The sequence below is a fragment of the Felis catus genome, chromosome B4 (assembly GCF_018350175.1).
Source record: "Felis catus isolate Fca126 chromosome B4, F.catus_Fca126_mat1.0, whole genome shotgun sequence".
In the NCBI taxonomy this organism is placed as follows: domain Eukaryota; kingdom Metazoa; phylum Chordata; class Mammalia; order Carnivora; family Felidae; genus Felis; species Felis catus.
The window spans coordinates 60,277,012-60,292,638 of record NC_058374.1 but is presented as its reverse complement, the minus strand read 5'-3'; the positions used below and the strand labels follow the sequence as shown (position 1 = coordinate 60,292,638).

Sequence of the window (15,627 nt, the reverse complement as noted above, 5' to 3'; positions counted from 1 at the left end):
CTCATGGTATGGTTCTTAATTTCTTCTGTTGCCTTTATTATGTCCTTCTTTCAGTTGGAAGCTTAGCTCATGAATTTTCAGCCTCTTCTTTCCTAATATAAGCAAGGAAAGGTAATACTTGCATTTTCTCCTAAATGCTTAGAAGATGCCACAAGTTTTTCTTTTTTTTTTTTCTTTCTCTTCCTGTTCTTTTTAACAGCACCAAGTACTTTTTTTATATATATATATAGAACTTAATAATTAACGAAAAATGACTTCCATTCTCATGGCACTTTTATACAAGAACTTAATAAAAGAAAAAAATTGAGAAGCTCTTGCTGTGAAAAAAGAATAATGCTGCTGCTCTGAAGGGATGAAATGTACTCTAGCAGCCTGGTTCCAACTGCTAACCGCTTTCCTCATTGACATTTTCTAGAATGAGAAGCATGATGCTGTGCATACACTCATTCAAAGATGTTAGAGTCCTTAACAAAGCTCCTTCGGTATCCATCACTATTAATCCCATTTCCCATTACACGATGTTTTCCTCCTCGTGTAACTGTGCCTATCAATAGCTTCCTAGAGTTTCTTTGTATTCTCTAGTGTCACACTGTAGATAACCAGTCCAAGTTGCCCAAAGCGAAAGGGTTATCAGTGCAAAAGCCATTATAGGTTTGTCAGGTTTACGAAGACCTCTGGATTCACAGCTCCTATTAAGGTTGCTGTGCAGACCCCTGAGCCTTGGGTTTCAAAAGTCTTTCTCTTTGGGTGGTTCCTCTTTACACATCATCCTTGCACAGGGGCCGTGCTGATCTTCTCTGTATCATTCCAATGTTAGTACATGTGCTGCCAAAGTGAGCACTGGGTGGTTCCTTTTTAAAGCAGGGAGGCTCAGGTGCTAAAGAACATCTTGACTAATGATGATTCATTACCTGCCATGAGGTCACCTCCCGTGTGCCTGCTCCGCTCCCCACAAGTTTCTATATGTAATATTTTCATTAAGTTCCAAATTATGTCCTAACCTCCGTTATAATTTCCTCTTTCATCTGAGTTATTTACACCTCACAGGGTTGGGTTTTTAATATTTATTATTTTCTTTATATTTTTTATCCTAACTATACACATAGATGTTCTGATAGCTTTCTTATTACTTCACAGTGAATGAGTGCCTCAGTCCCCTTTGTCCCAGCCTTAGTCTCCAGGGCTCTGTTATGAGAGTAGATGAGGTTTTATCCTACACAGGTGAGTGGTGTTAAGTAAAAACAAATCCAGATTTAGGTACAGAAAGACTTTATTGGAAAAGATTGTGGAAATAAGGAGAATGCTCTGACCATAAGATCTGCAATTGTCTCAAAGATCAGGTGGAACAGAGCTTTTTATAGAAAGGAGTATATAAACAATGAATGAAAAATCTGAGTGTGAAGGAGATAAGCAGGTGACATAATGGGACAGTTGATCAGGGAAAGTCTTTTAGTGATCAGTTAATTTGTGCGAGGTGTCATTCAGGAGAGACTATTCCACATCCAGTGCAGGCTCAAGCTGAGGGTGGATTAAAATTCAGGGGCTTATGCGGGGAGAAGCCTAAAGTTTGATCAAGTCATTAGAGGGTATTTTGTCCAGATTGGTCTTTGGGAACAAAGAGATCAACTAACCATTTATGAGACAAAGAATGGGAATTGGGAGATCTGGGTCTAGCTTTGTCACAGGTAAACAAAGTCATATGGGAAAAGATGGTTCTTTGCAATAAACCATTGCTTGGAATAAAATAGGAAGGAGGAACCAGATTGGTAACTGTTTTCTAGGAGCACAGCATTCATTAAATTGTCGGTAGCCAGGTTACCCACAGGCAAAAGACAGGGAGGTGGGCTGGGCACTGTTTTACATGTCACACAACTACCTCTCTACCTTTAGCATGTCCTGAATGGGAGTATCTTTTCTGGCATTGGTGTGGGGAATGACAAGTGTACAGGGTGTCTACTCCAATAATACATTCATAGAAGCCATGACCACAGTGTTACCAGGACAGCCTCAAAGTTATATTTAGCCCTAAAGTTATATTTAACTTCCTCACTGGTTACTTTGCCTAGACCCAAGGTTGAACTTGTGTGTCCCTTCTCCCCAGTAGACCAGGTATGACAGTAACTTGGGCACCCATATCCAACAAAGCCATGAAAGTTTGTGTCCCTCCTTTCCTTTAGTTCTCCGGAAAATTCCAACAGGGATATTGGGTCTATGGTCCTTTTGGAAGAGAGAGACCATGGCCCCATCTTTAAGAATTTTTCTCCTTAAAACAACTTAGATCTGGGTAGAAGGGAAAGGTAGGCAGGAACCAGGAGATGAAAGACACAGACACCCATTGTTTTTTGTCCTCCCAAAGCCATGTGCTGGACAGCAAAATCATCACTGCCCATACCCCCATTTCAACTTTGAGGACTTCTTATCCAACAGCCATGTCCACAAAATGATGGCCAAGACAAGCTGCTATATACAGTCTTTATGAATTATTCCATACATTCTTTATGAATAGTTCAATATGTGCATTGTCATTTTTCTGTAACACCTTAAATGGTAAAAACAGGTAATTTCAAAAAAAAATTTCTCTCAGGTAAGGATAAATAATAGTCTATCAGCTTACGGCTAGAACTTTTCATACTTCTCTCTCTGGGTTAATTGTATTGAATAGGGTTCAGTACTTTGAATATTACTTTGTGAGTTCCTTATCTTCTATCTCATGCTAGTGTCTAAAAGTAAAATGATTTTAAGTGATGCCAGAGAGAATAAACCTAACATTTTAAATATTTATTAGTATGGAGAACATTTAACTTTAAAAATTAATGACTATAAATTTTACTTTAGAGTTAAAATGTGCCTCTAAGCAGTATTTTTCAAGAACTGTGGAAGAGCTTGATTATGATGGGAATGACAAGCAGAATCTGAGACTACTGTTCTTGCACATTCTTAAACTCAGGATAGTAACAGATTGTAGGAAATGGAGCTCCGGATATTCTGAAAAATGTAGCCTCAGGAGACAGAACCAGTTACAATGTGGAAACATTTCAACTCCAGCTTTCTAGTAGAAATAATCAGTAGGTTCAAGGAGAACCAAAAGTTGGATGCATAATCATACTTGGTAATACTGACACAAATGTTAGCAATAACAAAGTAAGGTGGAATGCATAAAATGATAAAGTAATGTAGTAGAATTATGTTCTTGTCAGATTAGAACACAGGAATAAAGGCTGACAGGTTAACAAGTCAGAACCAGGACCTTCAGATACATAAAAAGGGAGAGAAGGAACTGATGACTCAGGGAACATACTTCACCACACAAATTAGGAAGGAAAAAGCAGGTCAAAAGCTATGAAAAAGGATAGTTCAAGATGAAGAAAAGTGTTGTCATAATAGCATGGGAATTCTACAGAGAAGACAATTTCTTAGTAGAAACACATGTGGAGAAGAACTAGAATGGGTATGAGGTTCCGGAAAATGAGGAATGTTTCCATAAAAGGGATCTAAACTCTCATCCAGCCACATGCTTCTTAAAAGAAACATGGCTTCAGAAACTTTCCTGGCCCAAGCTCCAAATGTATATAATGTCATCTCTGAAGAGGCAGAAGGGCATCAGTTTAAATTGAAATGTCCCATATCTCCGCACTTACCACCTCTCCTCTGGCTTAAGGGATATTTTGATTTGTAAAAAGACTGTAGAAATTTGATAAGAATAAAGATAGAAATGTCACAAGAGAATTTTAAAGTACATCTGTTTAATTATAACCATTAATGCAATATCTGCCTCAATAATTTAATTCTGATAATAAAAAAAATGATAGTATAATGATGGTTTAAAGCTGGTTCAATTCCAATTTTTAGAGGCTTATTTATCAAGAGTGAAAATAGAAGACTATTAAAAAATAGCTAAAAAGTTAACGTGTCCTAGTGCTTAATGTTTCTGTAACTGTTGGTAAGGCTTACATCTAAATTTGATGCAGAATTCTTAATGGCACTGAAATAGTTCTTTTCTCAGACACAGGGTACATACTGGTACTATGAGTCTGGAAGAGACTGGCTATGGGTACCACTCCTTGTCTTCAGCTGTGACTGCGCAATATCAGCAAGTGCACTTTGTATCTTTTCCAGAAGCATGTCCCCTCGATAAACAACATCCTCCAGACATGTAGCAGCTTCGTGGTTTTCTTCTTCCAGCTTATACAAGCTAGCAGCCTTTGTAAGACACAAATTTAAAATCTTTTGAGAGAAAAACTTGTAGTGAAAGCTAAGAAGGTAAAAAAAACAAAAAAAAAAACAAAAAAAAAAAAACCAAACTGTAGAAGTATTTACATTTAAATCTGGATGACTCTGCAACCATTATGATAGATTTTTTTGGTGGCAGAAATTCTAAAATCAGATAACTTTTAAGAGTTTTCCCTGTATGAATTATTTAAAAGAATGAAAATTTCAAATCTCCAGATGTCTACATGTGACTCTCTTCCATACTGCTTTGGGACACTACTATGCTACTCCACACCCAGAATGCCACCCTCCTCTTATTCTCTGCTAGGAAAAGAGCCAAATAGAGGAAAACAGGAAGTTTCCTTATAACTCAAAATTAGACAACTATATGTATTCAGCAAGGTCTTTAACAGACTGCAATACTTCACAATCAACAAAACTTCCATTTTAAAATTTAATCTCGGGGCACCTGGTGGCTCAGCTGGTTGAGCATCCAAACTTCGGCTCAGGTCATGATCTCATGGTTTGTGGGTTCGAGCCCTGCATCAGCTCTCTGCTGTGTCAGCACACAGCACAGCTTGCTTCAGACACTTTGTCTCCCTCCCTCTCTCTGCCCCTCCCCTGATCATGCTCTCTCTCTCTCCCTCTCTTGAAAATAAACATTAAAAAAATAAAAGTAAAAATTAAAAAAAATTAATCTTAAGGAAACTTTGAATATTATAACAAAAAATGTTAAATCTCCTTTGGGGCACTTGGATCAGTCAGAGCAGCATGTGACTCTTGATCTCAGGGTCATGAGTTCAAGCCCCACACTGGGTACAGAGATTACTTTAAAAAATAAATCTTAAGGGGCGCCTGGGTGGCAAAGTCGGTTAAGCGTCCGACTTTAGCTCAGGTCACGATCTTGCGGTCCGTGAGTTCGAGCCCCGCATCGGGCTCTGGGCTGATGGCTCAGAGCCTGGAGCCTGTTTCAGATTCTGTGTCTCCCTCTCTCTCTGCCCTTCCCCCATTCATGCTCTGTTTCCCTCTGTCTCAACAATAAATAAACTTTAAAAAAATAAATAAATAAATCTTAAAAAAAAAACTATCACCTTTAATTGAAATTCTCTACTAGCAAATTTCTGAAAGGAAAAGAGATTTTTACCTGTAATGCAGCTGTAGATTCTTCACTGGGTAATGAATCTATCAAAACATCAATGTCTTTTGCTGTTCGTGCAATCAGTGCCGCAAAAAGCTGGGCATATTCTAAAGAAAGATATTACTAATTTAGAGTATTAGGGAATCTCAAGTTTTCAGAAACAGAAACTAAATTCAAGGCTAATAAAACCAGGAAATTTCATAAACTTTTTCTGTACTGGGCTTCAAATGATTAAATTTTAACACACCAATCCTGTTACATATTTGAGAATTAGCTTTACTATTAACTCAAATTGGCAATTAAACATAACCATTTCATTTTTTAGGACAATATGCCAGTCACTTGAATGAAGGAATCTGTAAATGGGATGCCTTCTTTATGAAGGTCCCTCAAGTGAAATCCAGGTAAAATCACACACATTCATTTCTAAAGGAGTAACCATCCGTTATTTGACATGAACGGAAATATGAGATGTAATATAAATCGACTGTAACAAATTCATTGATTTTATAACAAAATTTGCAGTAATATTCTCAAACAACCAGATTTTAAGAAAGCCATAATGAAGCTATATTTCTCAATAAGTTTAACTTTAAAGGATCACAATATATGAGGGTCAAACTAAGAGAAGCCAAGAAAATCTATAATCTATTTACCTTCTGTAGGATTAGCTGGCTGATCTTTGTTAATTGCTGTCTGAATATTACTAAAAGAGGCAGGAGGGCCACACTGCTGCAACACTCCAATGGCATTACAAAACTGATCTGCAAGCTTGAAGCCAAAGAAAATGTATCAGCGTTAGAAAGGATTTATCAGTTTTAAAGACTGTGACTGGTAATAGCAACAAAAATAAGTTTCTATAATAACGATCTCTAAACAAGGGAATAAAACAGGAACAAGTTTGGATAAAATTAGCCAGTTATTTACAATGATTAAATGTTTTAATCACACAAAGAAACTAGGTTTGGTGTCAATGTAGCTGAAACAGATAAAAAGAAACACAAAATAATCTTTCTTTTCTTCCCAAGGTAGTAGAATGATAAGAGAAATATACGCCAATATTTGTTACAAGCATAAATAAGGACTTTTTTGGGCAGTGGTGGGAAACAGCAAATTTGACTGGCAAATATCTAAGTATGGCCGTAGGACAAATTTTAAAATGTGTGACTCATGTAAAGTATATGATCCCTTTTTTGAGACTAAAGTAGGTACAAGTATAAAGAAATAGCAGGAAAAATACTTCACCTTAAGAAGTCTTAAGGTCATTGATGGATGAATGGATAAAGAAATTGTGGTAAACACACAAACAGGAACACTATTTGTTCATTAAAAAAAAAGGGAAATCGTGCCATTTGCAACATGAATTGACCTTGAGGGCACTACGCTAAGTGAAATAAGTCAGAGAAAAAGAAATATTACATGATCTTAGTTATATATGGAATCTAAACAAAGCAAAAACTGAGCTCATACACAGAGGACAGACTGAGGTGGGGGTGAAGGTGAGCAAAATAAGGGAAGGGGGTCAAAAGGTATGAACTTCCAGTTATAAAATAAGTAAGTTAAGATGTATAGTATGGTGACTACAGTTAATACTGTACTGTATATTTGAAAGTTGCTAATCTTAGAAATTCTCATCACAAGAAAAAAATTTAACTTTGTAACTACATATGGTGACATGTTAACTAAACTAATTGTGATCATTTCACAGTACACACAAATACCATTATGTTGTACACCTGAAGCTAATGTTGTATGTCAATTATACCTCAATTAAAAAAAAAAAAAAAAAAAGACTATCCCTTAAGTATTCAGAAATGTTTTTCTCCATGACTCAAGTTGTAAACTCGCAGTGTTCTAAAAGTATTCCTCAAGTTTTCAGGACCGAGAATACCAATTCCTCACTATCTCCAAACTTAAGACTCCTATCTTCCCCCACCAACTTCCCTCAATAGTCCTGACCTTTTGAACCTCAATTCCTTTTTTTGTTAATGTTTATTTGAGAAAGCGCGTAAGCGGGGGAGGGGCAGACAGAGGGGGGAACAGAGGATCCAAAGCCACCTCTGTGCTGACAAGCAGGGAGCTGATGCGGGGCTCTAACTCCCCAACCATGAGGTTATCACCTGAGCTCAACAGACTAAGCCACACAGGTGCCACCTGAACCTCAATTCCTTACTTCCAATCAGCGAATGGCCATTTCCACTAAGTTTCTCTACCATTATTTATTTTTTTTTTAATTTTTTTTTTCAACGTTTATTTATTTTTGGGACAGAGAGAGACACAGCATGAACGGGGGAGGGGCAGAGAGAGAGGGAGACACAGAATCGGAAACAGGCTCCAGGCTCTGAGCCATCAGCCCAGAGCCCGACGCGGGGCTCGAACTCGCGGACCGCGAGATCGTGACCTGGCTGAAGTCATACGCTTAACCTACTGCGCCACCCAGGCGCCCCATCTCTACCATTATTTAAATGACCAAACTTGGGGTGCCTGGGTGGCTCAGTCAGTTGAGTGTCTGACTTCAGCTCAGGTCATGATCTCCGGGTACATGAGTTCGAACCCCGCATCGGGCTCACTGCTGTCAGTACAGAGCCTGCTTCTAATCTTTGGTTCCCCTTTCTCTCTGCCCCTCCCCAGCTTGTGCGCTCTCAAAAATAAATAAAAATTAAAAAAAAAATTAAAAAAAATAAAAAGAAGAAGAAAGAAAGCATTAAAAAAAAAAAAAAGGCCAGAGCCCCAAATCAACTGTTTCCTTTACTTAATATCTAATTTGCATTAAGAATCTCCTAGTTAGCCAGTCTAATTTCAGACTCTTAGGTTCCCTTCATCTTCAAGTCTTTCTGTTACTATTTCCCTTTTACTTCTATCATTGCTGCTGCCTTAGTTCAGTCAATTATCTCACATCAGTACTGTTACAACAGTTTCATTGTTTTCTGCTTCACTATGTTATTTTACCCTGCTTAAAAATTTTGAGCTCATCCCAGCATGGCCTTGAAGATTCATCTCCAACGATTCAGGCTGTTTCAAAGCTTTCAATAATCGAAGTCATCTCTACTTATTCATGTTCTACTACCCCTTCATATATGCCTAACTAGTGATAGATTCACTCCGGACTACACTGTTTTTCTCACGTTTTGCTACTTGTAATGGAGCCATAGTAAGGGCTCAGAAACTGTACAAATGTGGATTCTAATTCTGGTTCTAGCAACCTGAATAGGGTTTATTTTCCATTTTTAAATTAGGGACATTCTCACATTACAACACTGTTTTGCAGAATAGAGAAGATGCACACACACACAAAATTATTCAACACAGTGGCCATCTCTTCTGTCCTTCAAAAGCTCTCAAGATCCACTGATTGAACAAATATTTGTCGAAAATCCACTCTATGACAACCGCTGTATATAAACATTGTAGCGATACAGTAAACAAGAGACGTAGTTTCTGCCCTCACAGAGTTCTCAGAGTGTAAAACATATGTTATTTTAATAATAATTATTGGGGCGCCTGGGTGGCTCGGTCGGTTAAGCATCCGACTTCGGCTCAGGTCATGATCTCGCGGTCCGTGGGTTCGAGCCCCGCGTCGGGCTCTGTGCTGACAGCTCAGAGCCTGGAGCCTGTTTCGGATTCTGTGTCTCCCTCTCTCTGTGACCCTCCCCTGTTCATGCTCTGTCTCTCTCTGTCTCAAAAATAAATAAACGTTTAAAAAAATTAAAAAAAAATAATTATTATTCAGATCAATGCTAATCTCTTAGCTATTTAGCTCATATCACTCTTCCAACTTTCAGCTTAAGACCCTTGATTCATTATAAATACCTAATCACATGCTACTTTTGCATTATCTAAATGTCTCTTGAGTATCTGACATCTTTCTAATTAGGCTGTAAACTCCTTAAGGAGTCTTTCTTTGTAAACATGAGAGTGCTTGCATACATAGTAGGCGTTCACACTAGTTAACCTAGAGGTTTCTCTCCAAAATCCAATTATCAGCCTGCCTACCCTGGAGTTAAGGCCATATTCACTTTGCCCTATCATCTTTCCAGTTATAAGACATGCATGAATACGCAACATTTCTCCTAAAATAACATTTCTACCCAGCAGCATCGTTGCAATTGGGTTTTCAAAAGCTTCAGAGTAATATCTCCCAGAGGGACGCTGGCCGGCAGCCCAGACAAGTCACCGTAAAGTAGAATTTATCCTGGTGAATTCATCAACATTTAGGGGCTGGCCCTCTCAGTCCTAAAAGGTCTCAATTTACGCACTAGTAGACCAGTTTCTCACAAGCAGATTCACACCCCTGACGTGTACAAAGATTGATGGAGTAAGAATAATCCCAAGTTCTTAGCTTCCAGCGTGGACAAAACTGGCAAAGGACCAGATACTTTGATTTTCCAGTCAACATATCATCTCTACACAGACAGTTTATCTGTCTATTATAAATAGAATGACAATGAGAAATAGAACTACCGATGAGAAATTGTTTAACTCTTAACGGCAATGAGTATACGAATCCTGTAGTTTGCATATTCAGTACTTGCCAGTTAGGCACAATAGGAAAAATAATCAGAAGGATCAAAGTAAAGGGGATGATTTGGCCCTTAACAGGAAGTAGGCTTTTTGAGACACATTAAAGATGACTTAAATAAATCGGAACCTATCCAAGGACTAGAAGATTCACTTTCATAAAGATGTCAGTTTTCCCCAAACTAATTTACGCCAGGGAGTCGCCAAGAGATGGAATCAGACTCTTTGTCCATAGGAAGCAACTAAGATAAAACAAAACTTCTCACGTCACCATCACTCCCCCTTTCAATCTGAAAAGTCCTCGCGAAGGAATACTCTTGGCTGACATTTAACGAAAAAGATCCATAAATCAAGAGCACTGGTTTTCCTCCGCGGCTCAAAACTGGTAAGAGAAAAAGAAGCTTCTGCGGCTTGTCCCCTTTCCCCCGAAAGACAAGTGATCTCGTAAGCAGTGCTGACAATAAAAGAAAACTGCTCCCAGAGAACAGGACAGGGCCGTGACGCCTAAGTGTCCTGGTTGAGAGATGCTCTACTTTTCAGGCGAAAGAGGCTGCTTGCTTCCTCCCTCAGCCCTCCGCAACGCCGGCAGCCGCCCTCAAACCTCCCAGAACGCCGCGCCGCCTCACGCCGTCGCCACCGGCGCTTTTTGCGGAAGCCTTGCCTCAGTTCGCTCCCCACTTGCGGGGTTGTTTTTCAGGCCCCTTTTGCTCTCTTGCTTCACCTTAGGAAAGGAGAAGACAGAGACTAATAGACCCAAATTGCTCACCGAGTTCACCGCGTCCTGCAGCTGTGTGAGGCGATCCGCCATGTTCCTCCCGTGAGCTAAGGAGGCTAATGCAGCTGCTCGTCCGCGATTGGGCAACTTCAGGACGCGTCGGGCCAATCATGGGGCAGAATTCTTGGAAGGGGTGGAGTCGAGAGGAACTCCACGCCCCACGAAGAGGGAGGGCGGGACTTTCCTGAGACTTTAGACTACCTCCAGCCGCGGAGGAGCTCTGCTCGGAGCAGTTTGAGTAATTTTATCATTGTTCCGAGTCCGTTCGTTTTTGGGTCCAACATACTGTTCTCGAGGCTTTGGGGTTTTAGACACTTTGGAGAGATTGTTAGATTCTGCGGTTTTAAAAGTAATTTTCCTTATCCTCCCTTGTATTCATTTTAAGGCATTGCCTTGAATACTTGCGTTAAGTTGCTTTGGTTTTCCAGGTGGACCACACAATACATGTACACAGCAGGCAACTCAAAAATATTTGGGGGGTCGCGATACCGATTCTAACTTCAAAAAAATCCAAATTAAAATTCACCAGGCCATCTTGGCTGCGTTAGGGTGCCTTCTCTGTTGCTTTGGGGGGGGGGGGGGTGAGGGCTACCTAAGTTGGAGACTGGGTGCGTGCTTTAATTCTCAGTGTGGGTGTGCTGGGTGAGCTGACACACATGGGCTGGAAAGCGTCCGAAACAATTAAATACTAAATCGAGCTGTATTGACTGTGTTGGAAGAGTATGGATGGAAAGGGAAGGTTTCCATGGGCAAAGGTGAGGCGGAAGAGGGGAATTTGGAGTTAAGAGGTAAGGTTTGACTGTAGATAACTAATAAGCACCTCTCGTTCGTGTGACAGAGAGGAACAGAAGGTTAGTGGAGTGGAGAGTGGAGGTTCCTGGAAAGCAAGCCTTACGTGTAGGTAGAGCAGGGGCAATTTTTAAACAGATACGGTATGCAATTTAGACTTAGCCTTGACATCTATTGAGGGTTTAAGTGTAAAGGAAGGTAGTAGAAACTTGGTATCTGGGAAGCCTGGCTGGCTGAGTCCGAGTGTGTGTGACTCTTTATTTTTGTTTGTTTTTTAATGTTTATTAAGTCTTGAGAGAGAGGCACACACAGTGCAAGCCTGGGAGGGGCAGAGAGAGAGGGAGACACAGGTTCCGAAGAAGGCTCCAGGCTCTGAGCTGTCTGCACAGCTGACACCACCAACCCTGAGATCACGACTTGAGCCAAAGTCCAACGCTTAACCGACTGAGCCCCCAGGGGGCCCCATGTGTGACTCTTAATATCCGGGTTCTGAATTTGAACCCCATGTTGGGTGTAGAGATTACGTAAAGAAAGACAGAGAGAAACTTGGTATCTAAGAAAAGTTGTAGCCTGAGGATAGTCTGGCAACAAGTGAGCCTGGAATCGGCAAATGACTGGTATGTGGACTTGAGACAACCTCATACACCTTCCTTCTTGGGCTGATTGTTCCTGATTACCCTACTGGAGTTGGGAGAGGGTAGGGGAAATTATACGTTGAGAACTCAGCTTGTTGGATTTACCCCACCCCTAGCTGGGATGCCCTACTTCTGCTTCACCACTACTTCTCCTCAATCCCCAATCTACATACCTGCTGGGACCTAATTAGGAACCTCTCCAGGTAAGGCACTTCCCCCCATAATGGGATTACAAGAGATAACTCTAATTTGTTTTAATTGTAATGTAGGATATTCTTGTGACTGACCTTTTCTTCTCACCCTCAGTTGAGAGTGTACCTTATTGAATGCTTGCCATGTACCAAGAAGTATGTTAGGTGCTAGGTTTGAATAAGCCAGGGGCTCATTAGGAGGAGGGCTTTGAAATTCCAATAATGAAATGGGTTGGGCCTAGACTAGGCTATTAACTCTGATGAGAGAAGAAGAAAGGCTCATTTTGAAGGAAATATTAACATGGGTTGGTGCCTGGTTAGATAATAGAGGGATGAAAGAGCCCATAAAGGAGAATACTGTTTTGTGGCCTGATTGAAGAAAACCTGGGCACCCACGGCAGAGGAACCACTTCAAGACAACTCATGTTGTGACTCAGTTATTGTCCTGTCATTATCTTCCTTACAGATTTTCAGTAGCTCCATAGAGACCTTAGGTTGATGTACAGCCATCTTGGCTTGGTTTTCAAGGTTCACTGTAATCTGTCTTTAGCAAACAAATCCAGCCTCCTCTCCCAATAATATTGTGTGAAATAATCAGATTATTCATCCACAGTCCCTGAACCCTTGGCTTTCCTGGGCTCTGTAAGCCTTTTCCGGCCATGGACACCTTTAAGAATCACATGAAAGCTACGGACCCTTTCCTCAGACCAGGCTCGAAATTTTTCATACATTTTAAAGGGGTTTATGAATCCCTTGAAGCTGTGGACTTCAGGAAAAAAAAAAACCCACCTTCCAAAAGCACTCCTTTGTATCTAGTTCAGGATTGCTCAACAGCAGCACTATTGACATTTTAGGCTGGATTATTTTTTCTGGAATGCTATCCTGCCCATTGTAGAATGTTTAGCATCATCACTGTCCTCTACCCATGAAGTGACAACAGCAAACTCCCCTTCCAATTGTGACAATACAAAATATCTCCAGATATTCCCAAATGTCTCCTGTGGGGCAAAATTTCCGCCAGTTGAGAGCTACTAGTCTACCTCTTTCCTTGTTGTTTACCTTTGTCAAAACAATTTCTTTGCCATCATTTAATTTATACTCATCTTTTAAAGTTTTACCTTTTTCATGTACAATTTAAGAATTACTGGAGTTCACATGGATCTCTCCTTTTTCTATTTTATGATTTTTACACTTTTTCATATGCTTTTTCATTTGCTTTTCTTGCATCCCCAACTGATTATATGGTTTGAAGAGTAGAAACCTAGTATTACATATTAAGTTTATTTATTTATTTTTTTAGTAATCTCTACACCCAATATGGGGCCCAAACTCACAACCCCAGGATCAAGAGTCCATGCTCTTCCGACTTAGCCAGGCACCCCAAGCTTCATATTATTAAAAGTTTCAAACCTATACAAAAGTAGGATAGTAAGGTGGACACGAATGTACTCATCACCCAGCTTCAGTTATCAACTCATAGCCAGTCTTGTGGTAAGTACTTTGATTTTTTCTTTTAATCTGTAGTGACTATCTATTTTTTCAGAAAAAAAAAATCTTTAACAACTCTTTAACTTAACATCCTAGACTCTTAACTACCTTTATTACCTACTCAGGCACAATTTACTAAACATCTAAAACATTCCAAGCACTGGGCTGAAATACTATAAATAAGCATTTAGTATACTAGACTCCCTTCATCCCCTTGTTGACCATCCACTCACCTTGTTTTAAACATTTCTGTTTTTTTAGAAAAACTTTCTGGAAACCTACACTAAGTTAATTGCTCCCAATCTTCATCACAATTGTTCCTTGTACTTTTATTATTGCACTTGGCATATTGAGGTGTAATTATTCATTTTTTAAAAGTTTATTTATTTATTTATTTAGAGAGCCGTGTGTGCACGTGTGTGTGTGTGCATGAATGCATGCATGCATGCCTGAGTGGGGGAGGGGCAGAAAGAGAGGAGAGAGAGAATCCTAAGCAGGCTCCATATTATCATAGCAGAGCCCAGTTTGTGGCTTGAACTCACGAACCATGAGATCATGACCTGAGCCAAAACCAAGAGTCAGACTGAGCCCACTAAGCCACTCAGGTGCCCCGAGGTGTGATTATTCATACATCACTAACTCACTACCATGAGCTCCTTGTGAACAGGAAGCATTTTAATTTTCTCTGTATTTCCAATACCTAGCACCCAGCATTTAGCACGGCACATAGAAGCCAATGAATGCATATTTGCAGACTAAATGAATAAATTTTCTAGCATAATAATTTCCATGTAATAGTTACTAAGTAAACATTTATTGGATTATATTTAATAAACACTGTCAAAACAATGTAACCCACAGAAACAAAAAAGTTGTTAAAAGAATTGAGCAAGTTTCACAGAATGCCTTTTCTGCCTCTCCCCTGGAGCCCTGTTCCCATCTCTATCCAAGATCTTGGGTTTTCTAAAAAAAAAATCTAGGATAGGTTGCTTTTCTTCCTTCCTTTTCTAAATTTTAAGCAGACTTTAAGGCTCTAGTTATCTGTATTTGGGGTTTGGGAATCTTCTCAGTTTTTGCATTTTCTTTCAATTCGTGGCATGAGAAACTTACCTGCAAAGCTCCTGAGCCAATTTGATTCATAGCTTTCCAGTGGAACTCTGACAAGAGCAAGGAACCTCAGCCAATATTTTTCTCAAGCTGTCACAGTATTTCAGGGCCAAGGTAATAAAGCCCTCTTCTGATTGCTGACACATCTGTCATCAGCTGTCCTCTGCAGGCAAAGGGAACTGCTATGCAAAGGTATGAAGGGGAGACAATGAATGGGGTTAGTTCAGGAAACTGAAATTAATTCAGTGGCTAACATAGAGGAATTAAATTTAATTGCAGCACGAACCTGGAGAGGTGGACAGGAACTACATCATGAAAACCATTGTGTCCTACTCAGGAAGGTGGACTGTTATCCTGAACGCTTTTATAAGAAAATCTTTAAAATTATACATATCTTTTAAAAATTAAAATTTTTTATTCAAAGCAATACCTGTTCAATGTTGAATTTTTTACAAAGTGCAGAAATGTGGAAAAATTATTCTTAATCCATTCACTCAGAGATAACTATTTTAAACATTTAGATATGTTGGGGTGCCTGGGTGGCTCAGTCAGTTAAGTGTCTGACTCGTGAGTTAGGCTTCGGTCATGGCCTCACAGTTCATGGGTTCAAACCCCAAATCGGGCTCTGCACTGACAATATGGAGCCTGCTTGGGATTCTTTCTCTCTCCCTCTCTCTCTCTTCTTCTCCCTGTTCGTTCATGTTCTCTCTCTCTCAAAATAAATAAATAAATTTAAGAATAGTAAACATTTAGATATGTTTTTATAAACATTTAGAT

The 15,627-nt window shown here is 39.7% G+C and overlaps 1 protein-coding gene and 1 non-coding gene across 4 annotated transcripts; both read right to left on the bottom strand.

Moving 5' to 3' along the window:
• Nucleotides 1–729: 729 nt before the first annotated feature.
• Nucleotides 730–841, bottom strand: LOC111561529. Its single transcript, XR_002744179.1, has one exon. It is a non-coding gene; the product is annotated as a U6 spliceosomal RNA (small nuclear RNA).
• A 411-nt stretch (nt 842–1,252) lies between these two features.
• Nucleotides 1,253–10,783, bottom strand: MED21 (mediator complex subunit 21). Of its 3 annotated transcripts, none has more exons than XM_019834739.2 (4): nt 10,632–10,783; nt 6,004–6,118; nt 5,354–5,454; nt 1,253–4,224 (listed from the first exon to the last, which is right to left on the bottom strand). In XM_019834739.2, the coding sequence occupies exons 1-4, from the start codon at nt 10,671–10,673 to the stop codon at nt 4,024–4,026; spliced, it is 459 nt and encodes a 152-aa protein (XP_019690298.1). In that variant the 5' UTR covers nt 10,674–10,783; the 3' UTR covers nt 1,253–4,023. The 3 variants fall into 3 exon arrangements, with proteins under 3 accessions (XP_019690298.1, XP_003988566.1, XP_011282156.1); XM_003988517.4 differs by having other exon boundaries at nt 1,253–4,200; XM_011283854.3 differs by lacking the exon at nt 1,253–4,224 and having other exon boundaries at nt 5,403–5,470.
• Nucleotides 10,784–15,627: the final 4,844 nt, after the last annotated feature.

What these genes read in the sequence shown, in the direction of transcription:
- MED21 (XM_019834739.2), bottom strand. Translation starts at nt 10,673, where the DNA reads ATGGCGGATCGCCTCACACAGCTGCAGGACGCGGTGAACTCG. An exon ending in TGCAGGACGCGGTGAACTCG is followed by an intron (nt 6,119 to 10,631) that starts GTGAGCAATTTG and finishes TTTGGCTTCAAG; the next exon opens with CTTGCAGATCAGTTTTGTAA. An exon ending in GCCAGCTAATCCTACAGAAG is followed by an intron (nt 5,455 to 6,003) that starts GTAAATAGATTA and finishes ATCTTTCTTTAG; the next exon opens with AATATGCCCAGCTTTTTGCG.